This window comes from Acipenser ruthenus, chromosome 2 (genome assembly GCF_902713425.1).
Source record: "Acipenser ruthenus chromosome 2, fAciRut3.2 maternal haplotype, whole genome shotgun sequence".
In the NCBI taxonomy this organism is placed as follows: domain Eukaryota; kingdom Metazoa; phylum Chordata; class Actinopteri; order Acipenseriformes; family Acipenseridae; genus Acipenser; species Acipenser ruthenus.
This window is the reverse complement of record NC_081190.1, coordinates 60,760,521-60,787,838: the sequence shown is the minus strand read 5'-3', so window position 1 is coordinate 60,787,838 and position 27,318 is coordinate 60,760,521. Positions and strand designations below refer to the sequence as shown.

At 35.6% G+C, this 27,318-nt stretch overlaps 2 protein-coding genes across 4 annotated transcripts; one reads left to right on the top strand and one right to left on the bottom strand.

Annotated features, from left to right (window-relative positions):
- The first annotated feature begins 208 nt into the window (after positions 1–208).
- On the top strand, positions 209–26,442 carry cfap96 (cilia and flagella associated protein 96). Of its 3 annotated transcripts, none has more exons than XM_058998222.1 (8): positions 209–346; positions 20,966–21,083; positions 21,704–21,923; positions 22,483–22,620; positions 22,715–22,790; positions 23,478–23,657; positions 24,784–24,956; positions 25,807–26,442. In XM_058998222.1, the coding sequence occupies exons 2-8, from the start codon at positions 20,987–20,989 to the stop codon at positions 25,856–25,858; spliced, it is 936 nt and encodes a 311-aa protein (XP_058854205.1). In that variant the 5' UTR covers positions 209–346; positions 20,966–20,986; the 3' UTR covers positions 25,859–26,442. The 3 variants fall into 3 exon arrangements, with proteins under 3 accessions (XP_058854205.1, XP_033870062.3, XP_033870061.3); XM_034014171.3 differs by lacking the exon at positions 209–346 and adding an exon at positions 17,809–18,243; XM_034014170.3 differs by lacking the exon at positions 209–346 and adding an exon at positions 17,809–18,247 and having other exon boundaries at positions 25,807–26,441.
- Positions 3,649–17,694, bottom strand: ufsp2 (ufm1-specific peptidase 2). The gene is made up of 12 exons (XM_034014116.3): positions 17,540–17,694; positions 16,800–16,878; positions 16,179–16,362; positions 15,302–15,365; positions 14,930–15,084; positions 13,882–14,074; positions 12,426–12,569; positions 11,746–11,910; positions 10,719–10,843; positions 5,347–5,423; positions 4,615–4,739; positions 3,649–4,297 (listed from the first exon to the last, which is right to left on the bottom strand). Exons 1-12 carry the CDS (start codon positions 17,540–17,542, stop codon positions 4,211–4,213), a joined length of 1,401 nt encoding a protein of 466 aa, XP_033870007.3. The 5' UTR covers positions 17,543–17,694; the 3' UTR covers positions 3,649–4,210.
- Positions 26,443–27,318: the final 876 nt, after the last annotated feature.

Sequence of the window (27,318 nt, the reverse complement as noted above, 5' to 3'; positions counted from 1 at the left end):
AGCAAGGAAACTAACAGAGAATTAAAGAACAGTGTTTTAATAATGTAACAAACCCCAGCTGAGGACAATTGACTGAGAGGCTGTTATCCTCGTGCAGGACGCTGTTAATTTGGGTGATAATTACACAGGGGATAAAAGGACTGAGAACCTGTTTCAAGGGGTGAAACTGGCAGCAGAGACAGCTGTTGCGTGTTATTGGAACGAGAGATGGACTGTGGTTTTAGACTGGAGTGGGGAAGCTCCTGGGCCTGTATGGGATTATAAGACCCTCTATTACTTCTCCTGGTTGCAATTTATGGCCAGTTACAGGACAATTAAGACTTTTTATCCTGGTCTGGAAATTGAGGTAAGTGCGAATTTCATTGTGTTTAATGTATTATTGTAACTCTTATTGTAACGTGTGCTTTAGAGGGGGAGGATCCTTGTAAGACAATTTATATGTTGTGTGCTGTGCTTTTAAAATGTTTTGATAATGGCTTTGCTGTGTGAAAAAGGTGTGCTGTGCTTTTAAATGTATTTGAGAACTCCTTGGGGGTAGTAGTTTGTAGTTTTGTTTGATTATTTTGGCATGTTATATATTGTTTGTTTCATTGAATTATTTAAGAATCACTGTATTTTCAACAAGCAAAGACCCATCAAATATTCCGGTGGTAAACAGCTGTGCAATAATTTCAATTCCTCCTTCTGCATTTCCAAAGGATGCTGTTTTTTTCTGAGCGATGCTCATTCACGTTCCATTTGCCCTCTTTCATCTAAATGCCATTCATCATTACTAATCGTCTCTACCCCCATCAACATCCCGGCTCTGTCAGATGCTCTTCAATATCACACTGATCGTTTTTCTGTTAATTATCTAATTTCCAGCCTTATTAATGGTTTTTCTACTGATTTAAAATCCATCCCTTCTTCCTCTATTGCTTGTAAAAACCTCGAATTTGCTATAAAGGAACCAGAAGTCGTCGACTCTCTCATCAATTCCGAGATCTGAAAGGGAGTAATGGAAGTCCCGTTTCCAGCCCCTCCCTTCCCTCAATTCCGCATCAATCCTATTGGAGTAGCTACAAGGAAAATGTCAGGCAAGAAGCGCCTCATCATTGACCTCTCTGCCCCTCGCAGCTCTTCTGTCAGCAGCATTAATTCTCTCATTCCCACCGATCAGTTTTCTCTTCATTATATCACCATATATGTTGCTGTATATGATCCAAATATTTGGACGGGGTTCCTGGTTAGCTAAAGCGACATTTTCAACACCTTCAAAGTCGTGTCTATACTCCTTTCTCTCCATCATCTGTTGAAGGGGCAATTTTACTTCGCTACTAAACTACTTTTGGATGCTGCAGCAGCCCGAAGATCTTTTGATTCACTCTCTGAAGCCCTTTGCTGGATTCTACTCAATATTAATCGCATCCCCTTTTTGCTGCACTTAAGGAGAAAGTCATCCAATATCTCCTCCATCAGCCCCTCCAGTTGAAGCACTCTTAGAACTCAGGTCTCTCTTCTCAGTAGTTGGCGTCCCCCTCTCAGAGGAGAAAACCATCAGTTCATTTCACTCTCGAGTGCAAAAGAATAACTTTGGATACTATCCAGTTTGAAGCTCGCCTGCCTCCTGATAAACTGGAACACATCTGATCTATCATTCAATCCTTTGAGATCAACCATTCCATTTCTAAACTGAACCTTCTTTCACTCCTGGGACATATTCAATTTTGCAATTCGCATCATTCCTCAAGGTAGGACATTTATTTCTCGTCTTCTTGCTCTCTCTACAACAGCTAAAAATCTCAACACTCATGTGGAGTAGTGGTTAGGGCTCTGGCCTCTTGACCAGAAGGTTGTGGGTTCAATCCCCAGTGGTGGACACTGCTGTTGTACCCTTGAGCAAGGTACTTTACCTAGAGTGCTCCAGTAAAAACCCAACTGTATAAATGGGTAATTGTATGTAAAAATAATGTGATATCTGTATAATGTGAAATAATGTGATAACTTGTAACAATTGTAAGTCGCCCTGGATAAGGGCGTCTGCTAAGAAATAAATAATAATAATAATAATTAATATTACAACTGAAGGATGTGGTCCTCTCTCCTACAGCACTGGAACAGCCTTTCTCTGTTTTACGATGACTTAATTTCTGCCCCCCCATGACCTCTCACTCCATATGGATACTTATATCAGTTTTGGTGAAATTTCTTAATCAATGGTTCTCAGATGTCTGGCCTCCAAAAATCAAAAATTTTCCTCAGCTTAAATCCACAGCCTTACTTGAGGTATTCCCTATTGTTGTTGCAGCCTACCTTTAGGGCCCATTTGGGCAGAAAAAATCTAGCTTAATCTTTTGTGATAATCAATCTACTGTTCATATTATTAATAAAGGCCATTCCTCTTCACCTCTAATTATGCAACTTCTTCGCCAGCTAGTCTGGATTTCAGTCATAAATAATTTTATTTTGAAAGCCAAACACCTTCCAGGTATCACCGATAACACTGCTGATGCACTTTCTCATTTACAGATCATGCAATTCAGACATCTGGCTCCCTCAGCTCAACCTTTCCTCCATTCATGAACTGGTTTTCAACTAAATTCATACATTTGCAATCTTCTGTCTTCAGCTCATGATTATAGGGCGATACCCTCGCTCCTTCTACCTGTTCCTCTTATTCAACTGGCTGGTCCACTTTCACATCTCCCCTTCTCTCTTCAACCAGGATTTCATTCTTGCTTTTCTCGTTCATGCAAAAGACAAGCCGTATCTCTCCCTGGGAACTATCAAATCTCATCTAGCTGGAATTCAATATCATTATCACCTATTGTGCATTTCCTGTCCTCTCTCATCTATCCCTGCTGGTCGCCGCCTTCTACTCATCTTTCATCACTCATTCCTAAAGCTGGTCTTCCTCCCCAATTGTATTCCATCCCCATTCATTCTGTATATATGCAGCAACATCAGCAACTGAAGTAAAAATCAACTAGTCTTCCTCTGCAGTGAAATCTTACATCCGCTCTTCTCCTTGATATTATCTCAGCTCAACAAATTATTGCTAGCATGTCCGGAGTGGGGGCCATCTCTCTGCCAGGACCACCAGAGGTTTCCTCCCACAAAAAGGTGGGATTTTCCTCTCCGCCGAGCGGTTAGATTAGGTTTTATAAAAAACAAACAAAAAAACTGCTTAAGATCTTGCTTGGTCATAAAGTCTAAAATCTAGTGGCCCACCTGAAAGAATGGATTTTGGAAACTTGAGCCACATTATTGCAGGACAGAAAACGAGCATGCACAAGTAATGTGGATAATGACCGGAAGTGGGCAAGAGAATGGTACAAATTGGTCATTTCATGGACATGGAGGAAACTGAAAATGAATGCAGCACTGACATCTTAATACAATGTTCTGTTTTTCACAGAAAGGTGACACAGGTACTTGGGCAAAAAATAAGTTGACTAAACCTTGGTCAGAGTTCAATGCTGCAGGAACAAGCAGACCATTCTTTGCTACTATAATCCTGGGGGGGGGGGGGGGGGGACGGGAGCGGTCCAGAAAACTATAAAACTTGAATTTTAGTATATGTATAGGAATGCCAAGACTGGGATTTATTTCACCTGTATCCTCACACACAGCTAGTACATTTGTGTCACAAAAGGTTACAAACATACATGGAGTTTTTTTTTTTTTTATTGGACCATTTACATAGCACTTTTTTTAATAAACTGTTCCAAATCCGTTCAAGGAAAAATCAGGTAACTAAAATAAAATAATGTTTTATTACTCAAAATTAATTTACTCTTCATTCCACAGTATCAATGTATAGATGTTTTATTGGTTTCCAATTTTTCAATCTGTCTAAGTGTTTGGATGGGAGAAACCAGCCGTTTACAAACTGTATGTTAAACAGTTTTTTAAGCAGGCTGTTGTACATAATATTAGTAAAGTCTGTTTAACATATACACACAATTAACTGTTCTTTTCTAGTGCAGTACATATATTTGTAAAACAAGCATTTACAAATGTCTTGACAATTGTTTATACAGGGTGGTTATAGGATTATTTAGGGCATAAAACAGCAATGGTGGAAATTGTCACGGAGAACTGGAATTTGGTTGGCTGAGTTTCTGTATGAGCCCCACGTCACAACTTCCTCTGTGCCTTATTCGACACTATTGTGCCATAATTCAACATAGTAAATTAGGTACAAACAGCATCCACACAAATTAATAGGTCATATTGCCTTCGGTCTCTGAGGCATACAGAGATTGTAATATGCATTTTGGTCCCAAAAGTCAGGTCCTTTCCATCCACACCAACCCTAAAAACACAAAAAATAACAACTGTTTAAGAAGCTTTAAAAATTGAGGACGAAAGTCAAGAGTGTGTGGTGTTTTTCTTGCTCTGTCTTGACACAAATGTATGTATGCATAGCAGTTTGAGTCATTCTAGGTTTTAGATGCACCCGAGTACAGTATGCCTCCTTCTATACACGGTGGCAATTTAAGCTAATGGTAGCCAGACAAGGATAAATCTGATATGCAGTCTTATTACCATCCTTGATTAGTCAGTATATCACTGTAATACAATAATGACATATACTTATACAATTCTATATCAATAAGATGAATATTTGACCTTATCAGTGATGACTTGTAGGTCTTCTGCTCCTGTATAGTGAGGGTCCAAAATCAGGTATTTCATCTGCCCCGTAGTTTCACTCCAAGCAACTCCCAAGATAGTATGTGCTAAAACACCCCCACCTATTAAAAATAATGGCCAACTGTGGATAATGTTTTGTACAATTCCAGTTAAATCATTCAACAGAGGACAAGCAAATCAAATCGCACATAAACTGAAGTACATGTCATATCCCATTTAAACTGTATTCGAATTTGCCTACCCCACCAGGATTAATAGAACTGCTCTTTTGATACCTTCTGACTCTTTCAACAAATATAGGATCTCGTATAGAAGACTTGTAAATATATGAAAACATTTCATTAGTTACTGTACGTTAGGGCAGTCATGCAGTTAGTGCTGAAAGAGGTATTTTACAATTAACTTTGAATCCACAAAGGCGAAATGTAATAATTATTAAGCAATCCAAGTAGGCATCAGGCAGGTTAGGACAAAAATTTAAATTCTGAAATAAAAGGAGAATTCAACTCACTGCTTTTCTCCTACTCCTGTACTGTAGGAGAGCAGTGTGTTTGCATTTACCACATTTAGGCTCTATGGGTGTGTTGTTTGAGTTTAACAGCAAGCACCGTCACTGCAACACCATGGTTTCACCAGATCAAATTTACCCATCCACTGTGTTTGAAAGATAACTAACACTATGACAAAATATATGAATTGACAACTTACCAATCATAATTGGTGTCCCTTCATTCCTGAAATGATTTGCAAGTTCTCTGCCCTTTGATGCCAGCTCAGAACCTTGGCTTTATTAAGAAAAAGAAAAAAGAAATGCACCATAAGAAAATTTTGAAAATAAAAATGCCCAGTAATCATAGGCGGCGCGTGAGTCTTTAGTTTGGGGAGGCTATTTCACACTTTTCCCCCCTGCATTTATTGAACTCAACGATGTACAGTAAGATACACAAATTTATATATATATATATATATATATATATATATATATATATATATATATATATAAAATTAAGACTTGCATTTTTTTTATTACTCTGTTACTAGTGAGTCTGAATACTAAGTTTCATTCATTGTATTGAGTTTGAAAAATAGTCGGACTGAAGGACACAAATAAAAGCTGTAAACCGGATTCATTCTCCTGTGTCTTTTTGAGTACTGTATAATAATTTATAGCACAAAACAGACCTTGAAAACACTCAGGGATGCTACATATATATTTGACATATGTTGGCGGGGGGGGGAAAATAAAACAAAGGCAGCCAAATAAATTAAGTTTAACATAGCACTAATGTGTACTTTAAAACATATTATGTTTATTTAAGCAACTTAGAAAAACAATAAGAATAACAAGCTGCACTTTACACCAATTTAAATCAATTATTAATACTGACTATTAAGCTTCTAAATACGAACTTACTATCGTACTTATAATCAAGGGGCATTCAACGTATTTCAGAATATTAAAATATGTTTCCATATTTAGAGTACAGTAAGCAGGCAGATCTGGTTTTCTGCTTTCCTTCCAGACACACTTTCAGAAGTTCAAAAGACCCCGCTTTCACTGAAAATGGAGTGAAGGACTGGAAAAATCTAAAGAAAAAACTTCAGAAACATTCATAATCTGGCACCACAAACAGTGTTCTGAAAGGTGGCATTTGTTCAAACAGTCGAAGGAAGTATGTTCTGACTGTAGTGTCACAGTTATCAAATTCTCACAAAACGGTGGTGCGTGAAAACAGACAGTATGCTACGAAAATATTTTGCCACAAGTTCTGTTAAATCAAATTCAGATGAAGCTGTTTGTATAGATAACAGCAATTCGAATAAATGTAGAAATTGTGAAGAGGATGGTCCAGTCAAGGGAATGAGCGAAAATTCAGAGTTTTCGTCGGCTGCCTCCTGCAGCGGTATGGGGGACTCAGATCGGCGGGAAGAATTGATGTTAAACCAGCCAAGCATTGTCTCCTCCAATGACATTGAAATGCAACAAAATCCTGTATCTGCACTACAGTGTTGATTTTGATATCCCAGCTGCCCTAGTGGTCTGGCGGTTGCGCAGTAGGAAAACGAGAAATATGTTTGTTAGACCTGGTTTGTGCGCTTGCGGGGGAAAAAAAAAAAATCAATCTTCTCTCAAATATTTTTTGTGTTGGTCAGAACAATTTCTTGTGAGGGTTTGGGCAATTTATTTTGGGGACCTCTTATACGTGCCACCTATGCCAGTAATGTATGCAGAAATACTGAGTGCCACAGAGCATTAGCAATACGTCTGATCATTTTTTTTTTTTTTTTTAACAAATGGGAAACTATTAATCTTATTAAATATGTTAATTAAGGACACTGGTCTCAGGTAATAACATTGAATAAAATATCTATTTAAAACAAAACATATCTAGGTGAAAAATTTGTATTTATTTTCTCCAAATGTGTGGATATCATTTTATGCTGTATACCATTATCAACAGGAAATTTTGGCGGTGAATTTATTTTGGCTTTATTGGCGGTTTTGATTGGATCGCCAATCAGAGTGTGGCATACAGTGAGTGACCCCGGCCTCTGACAGACTGGTATGCAGCACAGGTTAAAGAAGCGCTGGGCAAGGGAAAGAAGTGTCAGATGTCAAAGTGAATATGAGAATATTTGAATGACAGTGTGATGAAGTCAATTTGCTTGAAAAAATTAAAAGTAGACCGGACATTTACATCACTGGATTTAGAAAATCTGGAATTTTATGATGCGATCAGGAACTCCGAGGCAGTGTAAACTGTGCCTGCTACTGTGGTACCTGTACGACTGTTCTTTTTTATGTTAAGCAATTTTGTGTTATTTTTTTTTTTTTACAAGGGGTTAATTAAGTATTGTAACAGCCAAACTAGTGTATTCCAGACTTGATAGAAAGTCTGTAACAAAAGCAAATTTGCTTTGGATTGTTATTGTCGATTCGTTGTAGATACTACTATTAAGACACCCACCGTGCAGGTATCGCAACGTCCCTAAACAATATGTTAAAATAAATTAGTTCTGCACCGTATAAAAATGAGTTGATTTTGTAAGGTAGTCTATTAACTAGTAAATTTAACCCTTTGCGGTCCATTTATTAATCGTGCGTCAGGCACGCCAGGTCTAATTAATTTTCACACGCGCAGTTAATTTTAGACACGCTGTTTAAAAGTATTTTTTTTCACAGTCAAACGGGTTTAAATGGCCCTGCATATCAACAAAGCACTCACTAGGCATCTCCAGCCCCGCCCCACCCTTTTGTTTGCTATAGCGTTCACCTATGTAAGAAATAAATAATAATAATAATAATAATAGTCGTACATACCGATTGATCATCTCCGGATCACTCGTTTTATCACCAAACTCCTCAATAATGCGATCCAAGTCATTATTTTATTACTATAACATCTCAAAAAAGCTCTGCAAATGTCAGTGTTTTCTGTGCGCTGATTGTCAGCCAACTTGTTTATTTACGTCCGCCCCCGTTATCTGATACCTGATGCCATGTATGACTATTCATGAGATACTCCTTTTTTTTTCGACTTGGCTCCTGTCACTCCCACTCGGCAATTGAATGGTTTTCTCGGCTTTTTCCGGAGAAAAAACGACTAGACGCCCGTTTATTGCGTTGCTATAATGATGTCGGACCCAGTCCGACAAAGGACCTGTGAGGAATAATTGCAATGTCGGACCCAGTCCGACAATGGACCGCAAAGGGTTAAAGCATTTTTGTTTTGGCTTTATTGTTAAAGTTTTCACACGCGCTAATACTGTCCTACAATTACTAAATTATATTGTGATCATTCCACTGTGTTATATTAGTGAACCACAGCTACATTTTAAAACAGAGTTAGCAAATGCCTATCAAAGTGTGCTGAAGCTACTAATCCTTTCCAATTACTGGTATCTTAAAATGAACTGTATAACGATAATGCTACAACTAATTTTTAGAAGGCCGTCTTTGTTCTTATCCAAGGTGCTGCAGTGACATTGTAGATGCTATAACGAGTTACTGTAAAAGAGATACTGTTTTAGAAGACAGATTTCATTAAGTAAACATGTATTTTAATGTTTTTGAAATTAAAAGTAGAAATACAAAACTCTGGCATTTTTCTCTGTGAACGTACAAAGTGAAAAATGCTAATTCAAAATCTACCATGGTAGCAAATACACCGAATTTAATACCAGCCAAAATTTCCCATGATAATTATTGCTTCACACCTGAAATTAATAAAAATTAGTGACAGTGGTGACATATTTCCCTTCTGTGGTATACCATGGTAAAGCACTGAAAAGTGAAGTAAAGCTTTATTGTTTAAGGGTTAATTCATGTTTCACTTTACTTTCTTTGTGATCAAAAGGACAAACCATGCCTCTTACACTAAATTATAACAGCGATAGGCAAGAGTGGCTGGGGCAGAGCCTTGTTTAAACTCCATTTTGAGGGGTATGTTTTCTCAGCTGTTTCAAAATGGTATTTCAATTTTTTTTGTCCAAGTTTCGTGAAAATCTGTGCGGTAGTTTTAAGTTAAAGAGTTACAGTATTTACTGAGGTATTTTATTTTTTCTTTGTGTATGCATGGTTTATTTTTTTCTAAGTTACGCATGCGCAGTGGGGCTCCACCACCAAGAGTGAGTTAGTGGGTATTCGTCAGTTTAATCATTCTGTGTGGGTAATTTAATTTGAATTCCTTAGGTCACTTATGTCTTGTGGTTCTTCTGGATCCTGACTTTATCCATTAAATTTTTTTACAACTTATTTATTTATTAATTTTTTTAAATGCTTCCGACCTTAACTCAGTCTGCGAAGCTAAACCCCGGCTGCAGTACCACGATTGACAGCACTATCTTCAATGGGGACTCCAGAAGTAGCAACGAATTAAATTGTACCTCTTAAATATTTACAGCCAAGATATTAGTCCCTATTTAGTTTATATGCATTATATACACTTTAAAACACTTTTTATATTTATAATACTAATATATTGTGTACGATAACATATTATAAAGAATAGAATGTGCATGATAATTAATATTACCAAATGTTTGAGGGTTTGTTTCCAAACACAACAATCACATAATAAATTGCTCACAAACAATTATGGATTTGCAGCATCTGACTGATCATTTATGTTCAGAACCCTCCTTCTGTGTGAAATCCCTAGTTAACAGAGTTACAAGTATCTGGGAGATGCTGTTGTTCATCATTATTAGGCTATTATTAGGGGAGGGCTTAGGTCGGCCAGGGTGTCCTCGGCTCACCGTGCACCAGCGACCCCTGTAGTCTGGCCAGGCACCTGCGGGCTTGCCTGTAAGCTGCCCAGAGCTGCGTTGTCCTCCGACACTGTAGCTCTGAGGTGGCTGCATGGTGGGTCTGCAGTGTGAAAAGAAACGGTCGACTGACGGCACACGCTTCGGAGGACAGCGTGTGTTCGTCTTCGCCGCTCCCGAGTCAGCGTGGGGGTGGTAGCGGTGAGCTGAGCTTAAAAATAATTGGCTATTCTAAATTGGGAGAAAATGATAAAAAGCAATTGGCGACTGCTAAATTAAAAAAAAAAAAATGTAATAGCCTAATAATAATAGCTTGTTTTATGTACGAGAAGTATATGGATATGAGTATAAGGGATCTAAAATGTCTTTCAGAATTGTCAGATCTTACCATCAAGTAAAATATAGTTTTTTGTGTTTAATTGTACTTTAAAACTAGTGATGGGCACCATCTCATTGCAGTTAAGTAAATGCGTGTCCAAGTCTATATAAGCATAACAAAAACTGAAAGTTTATATGATGTAAAGCGTGGTTTAGTTAGAGCTCTGTTAATTGAAATCTGATGCAGAGACGAGGATGCATCCTCCACAGGGTTTTACAATTTTCATCTAACCATTTTTCCTTGTCTTATGTTATCTGGAATGTTAATTGTTTAATTGACTAGAATTGTATGAACATGGTTGGCCGCAGAGAATTAATAGTGTAGAGAATAAATGGAGATTAAGAGGTCTACACTTAATAAAACCCACCATTTCTTCAACTCATGGTACTGTAACACTGTTCTTTTAAATGAAACACTTTTGAGGTAACTGTACCTGACAAAAATAATCTTTGAGGTTATTCCAAGCAGATGATCCAATACAGTTTGCACTTCAATGGACCCAATCCACTGCCTTGATCCAACAAAAGAATTAGGTTTGTCTCTAACATCTACTAAGACCTGAAGGAGAGAATTTGATTAAGTCAATATGCATATAAATGTGCACCACTGTACATGCTTATATATATACAACCATTACAGAAGAAAGTTTTAACCCTTTGCAGTCCATTTATTAAGTGCGTGTCAGGCGCGTCAGGTCCAATTTATTTTCACACGCGCAGTTAATTTTAGACGCACTGGAAAAAAAATACTTTTAAACCACAGTCAAACGGGTTTAAAAGGCACTGCATATCAACAAAGCACTCACATCTCCAGCCCCGCCCCACCCTTTCGTTCGCTATAGCTTTCACATATGCTAAGAAATAAATAATAATAATAATAGTCGTACATACCGATCAAACATCTACTGATCACTCATTTTATCACCAAACGCCCCAATAATGTGATCCAAGTCATTATTTTATTACTATAACATCTGAAAAAAGCTCTGCAAATGTCTGTGATATTCGCCGAGCGCTGATGCAGTAGCAGCCAGCTTGTTTCCTTATGGCCGCCGTTACCTGATGCCAGGGGTAAGTATGACTATTCATGAGATACGCCCTTTTTTTTTTTTCGGCTTGTCTCGGCTCCTGTCGCTCCCACTCGGCCATTGAATGGTTTTCTCTGCTTTTCCAGAGAAAAATCGACTAGAAACACGATTTTTTGCGTCTTTTTGATGATGTAGGACAGGGTCCGACATTGGTCCGGATAGGAATAATTGCAATGTCGGACCAGGTCCGACATAGGACCGCAAAGGGTTAATTTGCTTTCGTCACGTGTTAAACTTTTATTTCCCAATTCTGCACTTTCCAATAAGACTTCTGGACATGGAGGCACGCCTACAATATCTACAAATATATATATTTTTTTCGTTGGTGGTTTTACTGTAAATTATGCTTTATCAACCCAGTCAGTCCACGTACCTGTTGAATCTCTTTATGTGTTGGTACCGCCTTGTCTGTGTATCCCTGCTGATTGAACCAGGAACAGATGGTCTGCAGAGACCGATAGGCACAACCCCAGCCATTATCATCCATGCGATCCTGCATGTAGTGGTGATAGCTATAAACCCCCTGAACCAAATATACCTGGAGAAAAATATATGAAAACATATCTGTTAAAGAAAAAAAAAACATAAATCTAGCAATATATTCTAATAAATTTGAAATTCAGATTTCCAGTTAAATAAAAACATAAGCATCTTATTAAATAATATAACCCCATTAATTAAACATAGGTATTAAAACAAACAAACAAAAGGTACACAATATAGGTTAAAATACCATGTGATTTATAAAGCAATTAGGCATGTCATAGCAGTAAAGGTACAATTTGAAGTATACAACAAGGGCAACACGGGAAGTAAAATCCCATAGGTGAAGCATGAGCCATAGGGGTCCTACCACCACATCACATGGTTAAGATACAGTCCCTGGAACAGCTCTTTTTACATTGGTGGCACTGCCTATAGCCATATACTCCACCAATGGGATTTCTCTAGCCGCATTGCCCTTATTGCATCCTGCAAGTGACCCTACCTTTCCTAAATACCCCACATTTTGCCAACAGGCACAGACATTTTTGAAAGCTGTTTTTCACTCACGCCACCCTCCATGTTGGGATTCTTCAGAGACAAATGTGGGTTCCTCAGATAACCATCTTTGTAAGACTCATTTTGAAAGTGATATGCATTGGCTCTTCTCAAGTAAGGTCTATCTTCTGGTAATTGAAATTGGGTATGTAGCTCCTGTAATAAACATATTTAAGCAAATAACATTTCAGCAAAGACTACTGGGTCATTCCATAACAAATGGACAATCTTGGATCTTCCCCCTCAGTATCTTAGATTGTTTTGATACTGCATATGGAAATTTACAAAACATTAGCTCTCAAAAGACAGATCTGAAAATGGGCCATGTCTGAGAGGCCAGACTTTTCAAAATATTCAAGATAACTGCTTGATACTTGCTGCACACAAAGACTTTTAGTATTATCTTATTGTAGCTTCACCAGTAATTTACAAATGCTATAGATCAGTGATGTTTGACACTCCTGCTTAAGAAACAGTTATTTAGGCACTATACTTATTTAATGAATTATCTATACATAAAAAATACTAATCCCCACTACTAAGTAAAAGGTACTTTAAGGTATATGTCTTAAAAGGTTGATCAAAACTAAGGTTTTAAAATCCACTTATCAGCATTAGGGGTTGAATGACTACTAAAAATCGTAGATATTCAACTAGTCGCCACTTTAAAAAAATATATTAGTATGTCTGGTGCTTTATTTGTGAATGTAACATGTTGATATTTGTGCACTTTTTTTGTTTAACTATTTATTAAATGTTCTAAAATGTCATTTATATATTAATAGACTACAACTGCAACGGCACTTCTGTCCATCTGAAACCTCACGCTTCACAATTACTTTGCATTTCAATTCAAACAGCCGAATACAAATAAAATACTGACATTGCTAGTCCATTACTAGTTTAAACTATACACACAATCTTAGATGCTGCAGACCAGTTGATTTGCTTTGTTTTTTTTCTTTGCAAAAAAAAAAAGGTGTCTGAAAGACTACACTGACAGTAAATTGGTGCTCCTTCCTCTCGCTGTCTTCGTCAACCCTGATGCACTTAGCACTTTATGTTGACATCTGATGACTCCTCAGCACAAGCAATATTTGGTTATTTGTTTAATACTTTTTTTCCTATACTTTTTTCCTATATTTGGGCCATGCAAATATTTTAAACACAGCTCTACAGATTCATGGTTGCTCATTCTCATTTCAACAAACTCCAATGGTCTAGCAGCAATCGGCCCAAGACGTGACACACAGCAAGGGAACTAAAATACATCAGTGAAAAATATATGCTTTTCCTGAATTAACTTAAAAAAAAAAAACAGTCAAGAGCCAAAAGATTCTCAGCATTCCTTCAATCTACTTCTCCCACAGTCTCATCCACCTTGCTTTAACGCAGCTTGCTGCTATAAGTAATGTAGCATTTCAGTTTGGCAATCCCTAAATAAGGTTAATGTTATAATAAGAATCACCTTTCGAACAGTGGCCAGTTCCCCGTCAGGCACTCCAGCAGGGTAAATCACAGTCACAAGACCGGCAGGCTCTGGCAACATGAAGTGGAAAGGTTTGGGTTCATGGAAGGATGTTCCTTTCATGTACCTCAAAATACACTTCTCCATGTCTGATAACTGGGTACAAATAGACTTCACCAGCAGGCTAGCGACACTAAATAAATAAATAAATAAATCACATACAGTTTTATTCACACACATAAGTTTAAATGCATCTTAAAAATACAGTGCTGCCCAGAAGTACTGACACCCTCAGGTTGCTGACATCCAATCAATCATTTAGCTGCGTGAATGTACAGTATTACAGTTGATTAACACTTTAATTGTTTTAATGACAACAAATCTTATTTTGGATTAACTACTCCCCCCACCCCCCACAAAGTTAGTACAAAATTCAAATTTGGTGTGACCTAATTTGGATTTATCATAGCTTGTAGAAGATGACTTGCCACGACAAGAATAAGTGTCTTTTCACAAACCTCTAACTCCACCCAGCACTGCTTGATTGGATTAAGAACTGGAGATAGCCTGGGCTCGTGCTGCATTAACCGATTATTCAGATCAAGATTTACACTGGTGAGGGTCACTGGTGTTGATTAGGCTCATTTTGCAATCGAAGTAAAACAGGTGAAGAAACAACAACTTGGATTTGTTTTGATTGTTGTTCTCCACAGTCTTAAGAAGAGCAGCAATCATCCCAAAGCAGATGTTTCTTCACTTGTTTCACTTTGAATTGTACATTTGCCCGATCAATACCAATGACCCTCACCTAACTGTCAGCACCTTATTTCTGTGGCTAGCTCAGTCTAAATAACTGAATTATCTGTTCGGACAGCACTAGTATGGGCTATGGACCAAGAATTTGATGTTTACATCCCAGTGTTAAAACATGTAATCAATAACAGCATTTATTGCATGCTACTCTGGAAAATAATATTACAATTAATAGAGGGTGTCAATACTTATGGGTATCATTGCATGCATCTTCTAGAAAGTGAGCAACACATACATTCCCACGTTCTCTTCTGGCTGAACTGTTACTACTGCATCCATTGGCAGGGTCATATTAACATGGTGATGTTTCTTGTTTTCCCGGATGATGGAAGGTGCTGCTGATGCAGCAGGTTTTGTCATCTCAAACATCAGGTTAAGGTCAACGATGCCCTGTAAACAGGAAAATAAACCGATGATTTCAATCTGTTTTCTCTTATGATGTGTGTTACATCAACAGTGTTTTTTTTTAAATAAATAATGCAAAAATGTTATGAAACGTAACACAAGTAAATAAGAACAAAGAAGAAGCATTCCTATAGTGACACTGACCCACCACATTGGAAAGATAACTTGGGGAAAGCATACTTGGTTGGAAAGATACACTCACTGTTGCTGGGTTCCTTTTGTCTTTCCTTCTGGCAGATCTCTTTGCTTCATCATTTGCCTCAACCCTGGAATAAACACATTGAAATATATACGTACACACATCAAACACCACATTTCAGAGTTGATTGCAGTAAAACTTACAAATGGTGTTTTGACACTACAGTATAGAACACAGCTGTTTAGACACTTCAAAATCCTACACCTTTTGACTTTTGGGAACATATATATATATATATATATATATATATATATATATATATATATAATTTTTTAAAGAGTGACCAGTTATTATTTTTATTTATTTTCCCCCAATTTGGAATGTCCAATTATGTTTTTTCTCCCCACACAGCACAGATGTTCTGAGGGCGTGTGAGCGTCCTCCGATCTCACAAGCCTAAAGTCAGAATCGCTTTTACGCCGAGCAATCCAGAGCAGAGGTGGATGGCCTACCGATCTCGAAGAACAGAGACCAGCCCTGCCTATTATCTACTCTGAATGTGCTTGGTGTCTGGCCAGTAGGGATCGCTGTTGCTCGATGAGGAGAAGCAATCCCTGCCGGTTTCTCATCCCTGACCCCGGGAGCGTCAGAGCCAATGTGACGCCCCCTTCAGGATCCCCAGCAAAGTTCAGCCTCTTTGCACTTTGGGAACTGTATTTTGAGATAACAGACCATTCTAACAGCAAAAAAGAATAAGTAAACTGCTGAAGAGGACAAGACTTAAAATATTTTGCATAAATTAAACATATTAATTCACATTGCTACTATTGTTTCAAAACTGTGAAATACTTTCTAGTGTGTTAGAACTCTTCCATTGAATTGAGAATGCATGTTCACCTGTAGCACTGTTCAAGCATGTCAGGATATGAAACCTACTTACTGAACATGCAGCTGAATATCTTTGCAGGGTGTCATTTCTGTAATTTCGGCTGGTATTATCCTGGGCTTCTTGTTTGGCCATAAATAGACCGAACTGTTGCAAACACTGAACACTAAAGATTCTGAAATCACTTTTGCTGAAAGATCTTGAATAGCCTTAGATATGGTCTTCTTTATCATTGTATCTAAAAATCAAATAGAAAGTGTGAATGTGATTTTTTTCAAAAGGACTATAAAAGGATGGATTTTACCTAAACGTTTCAAACTAAATTTTCTAAGACTTTAAAATGCATGGTATTCTTGAAAATGCGACTGTTTTTTACTTTAATTTGATCATTCATCTGTAATTGCTGCAAGTGTTTTTGTTTAACTGAATTATAAATGGCACTTAGACCAAATGATTGTCCACTTCATGATGCTCTGATCAACCTATATGCCACCAGGTTATGCCATTATTGGATTTTTATGTATTTATTGTAAAGCATTTATTTTAAAGCCACGGAAATTACTTGGAGCAATTTCTGGATAACCAAAGATTAATTCAACCCCCAAGTTTCTTACATTTTAATTTCAAGCTTATTTTTACAAATCTTTATAAAGCTGGAATACATACAGTACATACCGTCTGTACTATACAGCTGAAAGGTAAGTTCCAGGTCCCCTCTTACTCTAAAGAATAAGCTGGTGTTGTCTAGCATAACCTGCAATGAAGAAAACCGCTGTAGTTTTAGTACATTTTATTTGAAGAACAACTCAGAACCTAATTACAACCTCCTGAACGGCCTTTCCTTCATACATTTCTATTGTTTATGAAAACAATAAGTATTGTTGTTTATGTATTTATTCATTAAACACTAGAACACATAGCTAGTAGCTATATGTTTAAAAGCCTTACACGTCCCAGTATCATTACACATACACAGACAGTTAACAGCTGGAAATGCACCAACACGTACACCTATTCGTCACCTACAACCACAACAGTAAATCTTCTAATGATTAAAAATAATAGGCCTGAAATAAACTATGGCTTTTCAACAAAATACATGTTAGAATGACGTCCTACTGTAACACTATTTACAGTCAAGGCATGTCAATTTAAAATACTCTCGCACGCAAACTGCACTTTTTTGGAACACGTAGATTTCAGAATGTGCTTAAATAATGTAACAGAAGGACATATTGACATAACGACGTTACCGGCGTAATTCCAATAAAACAGATATGCTTGCCACATAGTAGCCTTAACGCAGTTGTGTATCATATTAGTTTAGAATGATGAAAAGTGTCTATTTATGTACAATATTTAGCTCATCAACACGAATTTCTGCAATGACACAATATAATGAAAAATTACATTACCATTCTAATGGTTTAGGAGTCTGCACTACTTCGATACAGTGACTTTTTCTTCAATCTCCAGTTCTCACACGACTTAGTTTTATTATTCGTAGAATTCCCTACGCAAAGACTTGAACGTAACTGCACTAAACTCAACGTGGCTTAGCTTAAGCTGTATGCATTGCATTGAGTGAGTCGCTCCGCAAATGACAAACATCGTCATGTGACCAAATTACAGACCCGTACAACTAATCACACAAAAAAATCCACAGAACATTTACAGCGACAGCACCCGCTGAGACACGTCTGTGCAGGTCTCAATTATTCAGTAGAAAATAATTAGCTTGAAAAATTAAACGGGAAATGTAATTTTTAAGCTAATATTACACTAGTGTAAACATAAAAAGACTACGATACCCAAGATTCCTTTCGGACAACGAGCCTTCAGGTCTAAACCAAAAACAGAAGTGTTACCATAAAATATTTGTTTATCTATTGTCAATAATAGCTCGGATTTTTTTTTTTCGTATATATTTTAAAATGGATTTATAATTGTAACTTATTAAGCCTACAATATTAACATGGGTATTCAAGAAAATAATGTTAAACATCAGTTTACCTAAAGATGGACCCCTTGGTAATTCGATTGAGCTGAACACTTCTGACTCCAAGGTAACATGATGTAAACAAATCTGAAGTGAACAGAAACATCACTCACTGGCGAGGTTGGTAAGTAGAGATACAAACAAACAAATATGTCAAGTATTTCTTGATGTCGTTGTTTTAGTAATAGTAATAGTAGTGTAGGAAATGTGGGACACGTGTTTGTAGTTACAGGTGGATAAAGGGATTGCAAACATAACATTAAAAGCTTGCCCCATCTCTCATGTCATTTCAACGCTAACAATTACAATACAAGTCTGTCTTTCACTTGGTCTGGACATAAGTTAACATGATTAGTACCCTGTCAATAAGGTAAATGGCATGTTTTCAAAGTCTTCAAAGCCTTAATTCTGTAACTTTAACCAGGCAAGCAAACAAGTAATATACTGTACATTTAAGGTCCATACAAGATATTAAAGAACAACTTGGTAAGTTCGTGAAATGTTACTGTCATCGTATTATTCTTACTGTAGTTTAGTACACGTTGTATCATTTTCTGTTTCAGTAATCCTTTTAAACTCCCGTTGTGCACTCACGACAATAGAGCTCTCAGATTACAGTCTACATCCACTAGGGGCAGAGTGTTGCGTTGGGTTGACGGGATGGGGTGGGGTGGGATGGGGTGGGATGGGGTTGGGGTGGTCAAGATGTAGGTAGACGCAATTCCTTAGATACTGTATACTGAAGGCAAAGGGTTCTTTGCACTTGTGACTTTTAAAGTCTAAAAGTGATATTTAATACCCATATCAAGTTGTTCTTCAAGCACTCTCGAGTTGTAATGTTTCTCATTTTTTAAAATGGATTTATCCCCTTTCAAAAATTGGAGCAAATTACAAATTACAGTAAATGATGGAGTAAAGGCTTTATCGCCCATAACTGCCAATATCGCCACTAGATGTCACATTGTAATATATTAAATAAAGTTGATATTAATGAAATTAATGTTGACTGTTGGTTGATTTCACAGTATATAATAGTTTCATGCAAACACATCTTTATTTAATGATCCAAACAGACTTTAAAAAGCATTCTTAGAAACACGCATACATGAAAGCTTTGCAAAAAAGGCCAATATGTGTTCAACTTGCAGTTTTGTAGTATATAAAATATTGAGCTCTAAAAACCCTACAAATGACAGTAGTAACAGAGAATGTTTGTGTATAGATTTAAAATAAATACTTATTACATGAGGGGAGATCAGTAGTAATGCTGTGGGGTGGAAATTGTAACCAATGAAATAATAAACTATAACACAAACCATTTCGAGCAGAAAACTGCAAAAGCTGCAGGCTGCTGTTGCTCAACCTGGATTCAGTGCTGCACTGAGTGACACACGCATAGACAACATATGTTACTGCCGTTTTAAATTTAAAAATACATTAGCTTTTACAGTTGTGTATGTACATATACCTGTTTACACACTAGTTTCTTTTGAAATGTTTATTTTATTATAGTTTTTCATTTTTTAAAGTGGTGCTTTATCGTGGTAAGTTAGAAAATAAACCTTTTTATGTTGTTAATTTAAATACTGTGCAGTTTGATATGATGTGCTTGAATAAAACATTTGAGTTGTATCGGATAGTTTGTCTTTCATTTTAATACTGATGTTTAAAATCTAACCGTCATAATGACTGGCTGCGGCGGTTCTAGTGTTAACATTGTACTAATAATAGAAAATACTATATTTTAACAGAAGTCACTTCTATCTGAACTATTGTTGTTCATTACTGTTAACATTTTATGTCCAAAAGCAAAGCAACACATCGGAATTAATCTCACAAATCCTAATATTTAACTATCGTACTAAATTCAGATTATTTTTATATAATATTACCATATAATCCAAACACAACATGCTTTGAAACAAAAAATTTTAAATCAAGAAAACGTGAATACAATATGCCTACGTCTGATTTGGTTTGTCCCACGCGAATGTAGAGGCCTGAAGTATGTATCCTAGCAACGGGCTAATCTACCGTACCAGCACTAAAAGAAGCGCACTCTCAAGGTTTTTTTTATGCAAACCGGCGACAGGAGACTTCAAACTGGGTTCTAATTTGATGCATCGATTCACCAATACGTAATCGAAGCTCGGTAAATAAGGCCAGATGATCAATAATCGATGCATCGATTAATTGTTGCACCCCTATTAATGATGGAGGAGTCCAGTATAAATCAAATGGCACAATTGAATGATGATCTCACAGTTGCAACAAGAGTGCAGCTCCTCTATGGCCCGTATCCAAGACGATCAGGTGCCACAGAGCCACATTAATTACCTCATGGAATATTATTATCTCAGCCCATCAGGGGAATTTGACCTCTTTCAAAACAGGTGTGCTAACTTTAGAAAAAATAAATACAGTTCAATAAGTTCCAATAGCTGGTGTAACGTAAACAGGATTTTAAAAATTCATGTTTTTTTTTTTTTTTTTTTTTTTTTTTAAATAACATCGTGGTAATTATTTAAACACTAAACCATCCCAATTTATGATGTACCGTTGTCATGAAACCCCGCTCCATTTAGGACCAGATTAACTTCAATGTCAATTTACAACATATTTTTTTGAGGCACTGGTTTTGTGTATGGAGCCATAGAATTTACTCATTGAAGACATTGAGAAAAGTTTATTTAATTATTACTACATTAAAAAAAAAAGAAATATGAATAACCAGAGGAAGGGAATGTGTACCCAATGCTTTTTCTATGGGTTAAGCAGTGTCACTGTTTTATGCATTTTCTTTTTAGATTGTAATCATTCTCATTACATTGGTTTGCTTCAGGAGACACCTCAACTTTGAACCATGCCTTCCGAAATGAAGACAGATATGGAGAGGATTGGCCTCTTCAGCGAGCCAACCTATATCACTATTGGAGACAAATACATGTCTCCTTACAACAGTAAGTTAAACACCATTATTAATATTGCCCTGATAATGTACTAAATCATTTACTACCACAAATGTCAAGAAATAACTTATGAGTTATTTAAGCAATGTTTTTTCAAAGTCTAAGAACTGTCATATACTGTATGCGCTAACACTTTGTGAATAGGATCCATAAAGCATAATTGTCCCATTAATAGAGGGCTAATATTGAGCTATATTGCATTTTTAAAAAGGTTAGTCAGTAAAAAAAAAAAAAACCTTACTTCTTTATATAACAGGGTATGCATATTTGGGTTGTGTATATATATATATATATATATATATATGGGCCTCCCATTAACTCCAGTCTTGTGTTACAATAACTCAAGAACCAAACAACTGGTAATTTAATTGAAGGTCTTCTGAAGTGGTTTGTTTCTCAGTTTTTGTAACCCTAACCTAGACTTTTCCCATGTTTAAACAGTACTAGATAAAAGAGCAGAGAGACCACTTTGAAATGATGGCCCTTAATCTTTTTACAGTATATATGCCACCTGAATTCTATAAATCTGTAGAAATATATTTATACTAAAACATTCAACATTAAAGCTATATAAATCTCAGTTCCTTAAGTTATTACATTTTCTTTTTAAGGACCTTTCAATGCTGCAGCATCCAAAAACAAGCAAATGTTGCCTGGAGGCTTGAAGGTGAGGTCAGCCCTTCAAGAGGGTTACTTTGATTCTCAGTTTAAGAGAGTCTTTGAAAAAGAAGCCTATTCTGACCCAGTCAAACTAAGGAGACAATTCAAGATGCAGCAGTCAAAGAAGAATATAGGAAAACCCTTTCTTCCCAGCAATGGGGAAAAAAAGCCGTAAGATAATATATTTGTTTAATCAATTCTACACTATATATATATATATATATATATATATATATATATATATATATATATATATATATATATATATATATATAATCTGAGATCTGAGATTTTAGGCATTTTGTTGACATTTTATTGTCTTTTTTTGTTTGTTTTTGATTCTGGTATGATTACAATTGCTAGAATTTCATTATATTTCTAAACACCAAATCAAATCTATTATCACATAAATAATAAAACATACCAGATTTTTTAATATATGTGCAAGTTTTAAAGAAATAGGAAGAAAAATATTCTGTTTAAAGGACACAAACTTTGTGTGACCTGGAAGCGCTTCTTCGACGGATCCTACCTTCATAGATCAGTCATGACCTCTTGTGGCTGATATTTGTCAGTGCAATTTTTAGGTACCTATTGTAGATGTCTGTGATATGTTATTTATGGAATATTCATGTTTTAATTTAAACACAGCTTAGGCTCAGTTTGATTGTCCCTCCTTCCTCCTCCTTTATAAAACTGAATTCGTTCTAGATAAATCCTAATTTTTTAGGTCAGGAACCGGCAGCTACTATGGGACATTTAGTACTCCCATTGAAGCAATGAGTGCACTACAAGTACCCAAAACACCTTACAAATCGCCAGGAAAGAATGTTTTAACAAACCCTCCAAAGCATGGAACTGGATACGGGTAAGAACTGCTTAATATTTAGTTAAAGTTCACCTTTCATAAAGCAGATATGTGTTCTTGACTCAGTTTTAACATGTTTTAAATATTTTTGTAGATATCACAATTTAACTTTGTCAAAACCGTACCCGTACACTGCAGACCCATATGACAGAGAAAAACAAATGAGAAAGGTAAGAGTGGTTTATTAGATGGAGTCAGATGATAGCCAAAAACAATGCTAATCATGAACATACATTTTTAGTTTAATGATCAATTCATCTAAAGTAGGGTGTCAGTGACTTTTGAAAATAAGTAATCGTTTTTGGAGATATTGAAGTTCATAAAATTTGTCAACAAAATGCAGACAAAAAGAAATCCAACCAAATTTCATCCATATTGTAAGTCAAACAAATACTGAGGGAATCGGTACAGTCTCCTGAAGACATATACTTTCTGTAGTATGTTTTCTTACAAGGCAGTATTTTCTGCGCAACCCTGCTCAAAGAGAACAATGTCCAGTGCCCTTTAATCCTAACTACATTTTGTTTTTGGAGCAGTTTCTAGTCCTGAAGAATATGCAATAATAGTTTACATTTATAGCACAAGAAGGCTATCCGTTCAGACAGCTAAAAGTCACCTGGACACTCAATCTAAAGCTAATATTCCAACACCATTACTAATCGGTTGTGTTTTGGGTTTTCACTGGTAGCTTAATTAAATGGTGGCGGAAGGTTATCAAAATCGTTTTCAGTGACTGTGGTGTGACTTCAGGTACAATTTTTGGAATTTCCACGTGGAGCATTAAAAATATATGGTAACTGAAATACAACATTGAATCACAATAGCTGGTAACTGTTAGCATGCACTTTGTTTCACAGACAGATAACTCATCACACAGAAGCTTGCTCAAGGGTGGAGCATTTTTCTTAAACCTCCATCCAAAAGATCTCTTTGATAGCAATCCCTACAAATTTGACAAGCCTTTGCCACCTGTAAAGAAGAGTGGAGGGAAAAAGCCTGCTGTCATACCATTTAAACCAAGTTCACCAGCCAAGAAGGTAAGCATTTGAATTGAAGTATTTCTTTACAGGTAATATATAGGTGTATGAAATGTGACAAATGTAAAATGTCCACCTACAACAGCACTGCTTAAGTTTTAGAGCCCCCTTTTTTACAGAAAAGATCAAATACTTTTGAGTACATTTTTTTTAATTCCTAGCAATCATAATCTTTGTAGGGTAAGCGCTCCATATGGTTCAAAGCAGACTCTAATGAACAAACCCACATCCACGGAGTATAGAAATCGCATACCAGTATTTATTGAATATAAAACCAATGGCAGTATTATTATTATTATTATTATTATTATTATTATTATTATTATTATTTATTTCTTAGCAGACACCCTTATCCAGGGCGACTAACAATCGTAAGCAAATACATTTCAAGTATCACAGTACAAGTAATAATACAATTAAGAGCAAGATAAATACAATGACTTTGGTTCAAGCAAGTACAAGTGTGACAAAATACAATTCAATAATACAGCAGATAACAGTGTCAGTGATAGTTACATCAGGATATGATTAAATACAAAATACTACATATTAAACACTTGGCAGATTACAGTACTCTGAAGTACAGGATTAAATGCAGTAAAATAGGGGGCAGATAAGAGCAAGTAAAGCAAGTATGTTCAGCACAAAACAAATACAGTATATTTAGAATGCAAAAGTCGAATTTATGCTGATTATAGACAACCTGGAGAGATAAGAAAAGAAAGCTTCTACAGGTATTATACATAATAAATTACATTCTCTGAATCAATTTCTAAATTTGTGGCTAATTTGAAATCTCACCACAACTGCTATCTTTGGGGAAATTGAGTACTGTTGAACTTGTCTATTACCTGTGGTTTTTATGGTAACTGATAACTTGTCTGTAAATTAATCATAGTTTAGTTTTTTGGCTTATAATGTATGTTTATTCATTGATATTCTAGGTTTTAACACTGTATAAGATATACATCTTAAAGTGTCATTATTATATGCAACTAAACACATTTAAAATACCAGACTCCCAAAGTATATTTTAGGGCCCACTATTAGGCTAATATTATGTATTACAGTGTTAACTAGGCTTTTATTCAAGACTTTTTTTTTTTTTTTTTGTAATTTGTTTCAGATTGGTGGCATGAAAGCAGGAACGTTTGAAGTGTATCCTTCCCATTCAGCAGATCCCTTTAAAGTGAAAACAACCAAGGCTATCACTAAAAACAAGGAAGGAAGGGTATTCCAACCATCTCCTGGACCAAAGAGCAGGCCTGTAAAAAGTGTTGTTATTGCCAATATCATGAAGTAAGTATACCTTGCGATAATAAAAAGGTGCATGCTATAAGAGGGAATAATCGTCTTTCGAGTGGATTCAGGTTTTAAATTGTTCTAATACGGAACTATTTTGATACCAATACTCTCTTATTTTGTTCAGTTTTTTTTTTTTCTGCAGTAACCTTGATATTTCTGTGGATATAATTATATGCCTGTCTGTTAACTCAATCTTTGCTGTGCTGTGAGCCGTTATAAAAAGTTTTTATTGCAGTCCATACAGATTCTTTTCTACACAGTATTGGTACATTTCACAGTTTAGAATAGAAGTAAGATGGGCAGTTAGCTTCACTGTCATATATTTACTGATAATACTTTGTGTACAGTGCCACAAAGAATACTTCAGTTATGAATGTTACAGATTAAAGGTATTTAGTTGCTCTAAAATAACAAAGGCCCTGACTTATTGCAGGAAATTTAAGTATGTAACCAGTATCAGTAAATGTATTTTTAGAAAGTGTCTGAAAATAGATAAAATCTCACAGCAGCACACAAAGCGCTGGCTATTCTTACAAGGAAAAGTGTCATGTTCTGTTCTTAACCAAAATTTGAACCTGTTCTTGCCTCACAACACATTCTGAAAAAAAACACCACTACATTGGGTTTTAGCAAAAATAGATTATTTTAGTAATCTAAACAGAGGAAGAATACTATGCAAATAACTTTTTTTATATTTATATATTGTATTACTATCTTCTGTTTACCCTTAATGCCAATATAGCTACATAATTTAGTTTTTCTTACATGTAGGTACAATTTGAAATTACTGTATATATTATAATCAATAATCTAATTTTCTTTTTGTTTTTTTGTGTTTTTTTAGGACTGTTACCCCAGCTAACTATATGAATTTACAAAGTGTAATGGCATATTGATGAGCTGGACCCAGCCACATGACAGATCTGATCACCACATTTTCTATGTTCTAGAACAGGCTTCCACTTGTACATTACTATTACAGTAACTACTGTAGATTAAACAGACTCTTGTGGATACATCACAAAAATGTATGGGTATTTCTTGACAGCTTGATAATAAAATAATTTTGCATATGTGTTTCATATTTAATACATTCAGTAAGTGAGAATGGGAGTTATTTATGAAATTACAAAATAAATGTCTCAGTATTTTTTTTCATTTAATTTTATGTCACAACATATTTAGAATATACACATTAATTTAAAAATACATGACTTGCAAATTGATATGTGTTCATTTTCCATCTTACTAAAATGCTTTCATACACTAGTTAATAGAAACATTTCATAAAGAGCAATGGACAATAATAATAATAATTTCTTTGTGGAGGGTTATTGTTTATTATTTGTTAAAACTTTTTGGGATCGTAATTATAACAAATTAAAGCCAGTTATGGCAGCATTTACCAAAATATACATTAAGTACTGAATTTGTATTTATTTGTAACAGCTAAATTTCTAATTTCTGAGACGCACAGTATAAATGATATCTCTGTAATAAAGGATTCAAAAGTGAATTAATTTTTTTATTATTGATACAGCAGTGTGTTTCTACTTTCTCATTCATGTATTGTTTGGAAAAAAAAAATCTGAAATTGAAAGTGGGGGAGTATGGATATTTAATACCCAATTAAGATAATGAATGTGTGTAAAGGTTTAATTCAGTTAGCACTCTTAGTTTAAAATTTCTCCCAAACTAGCTCAAGATCGCGAGGAAACAATTGCACAATAAAACACGCAACACATCTTTTATACATTTTATCAAAAGTTTGTGAATTCAGTACAAAAGTAGGAAAGAAGGATGTATATCAAAATAGCATAAATCAGCACATTAACCTCAGTAAGCAATAATGATTTGGCTAAATCTCAATTCAGTGTAAATTTCAATTACATGTGAAAGCAATACATTGTCTATGATTTTTCTATTCTGTAAGAGCAATGTCAGTAAACAAAATAATAAAAATATGCAAGCAGGATAATTGTAAGTAAATAAATTAATATAAATTCAGTGAATTGTAATTAATAGAATGTTACCAAATCGTTCTTAATTCTTCATCAATCAGTTGTTAAATATATATCCTGTAATTAGAATCATGGCACAAAAACATTTTTAACACCCATTCATCTGTTCTTTATGGAAAATAAGATTCAGCACCCCTTATTCAAGTTCATAGATCACCTTGCAATTACTCTACTGTTAGCTGTAATTTACTTTCATGGAAGATTAAAACTAGCCTTTTTTTCAATAAAATATAACACACCCTTTTTACATTACACCACTGTCAACTTTTCTGCAAATATACATTTATTTAATTCCCCAAGTATAGTTTCTGTAAATCTTTCTATTCTTTAGTTTT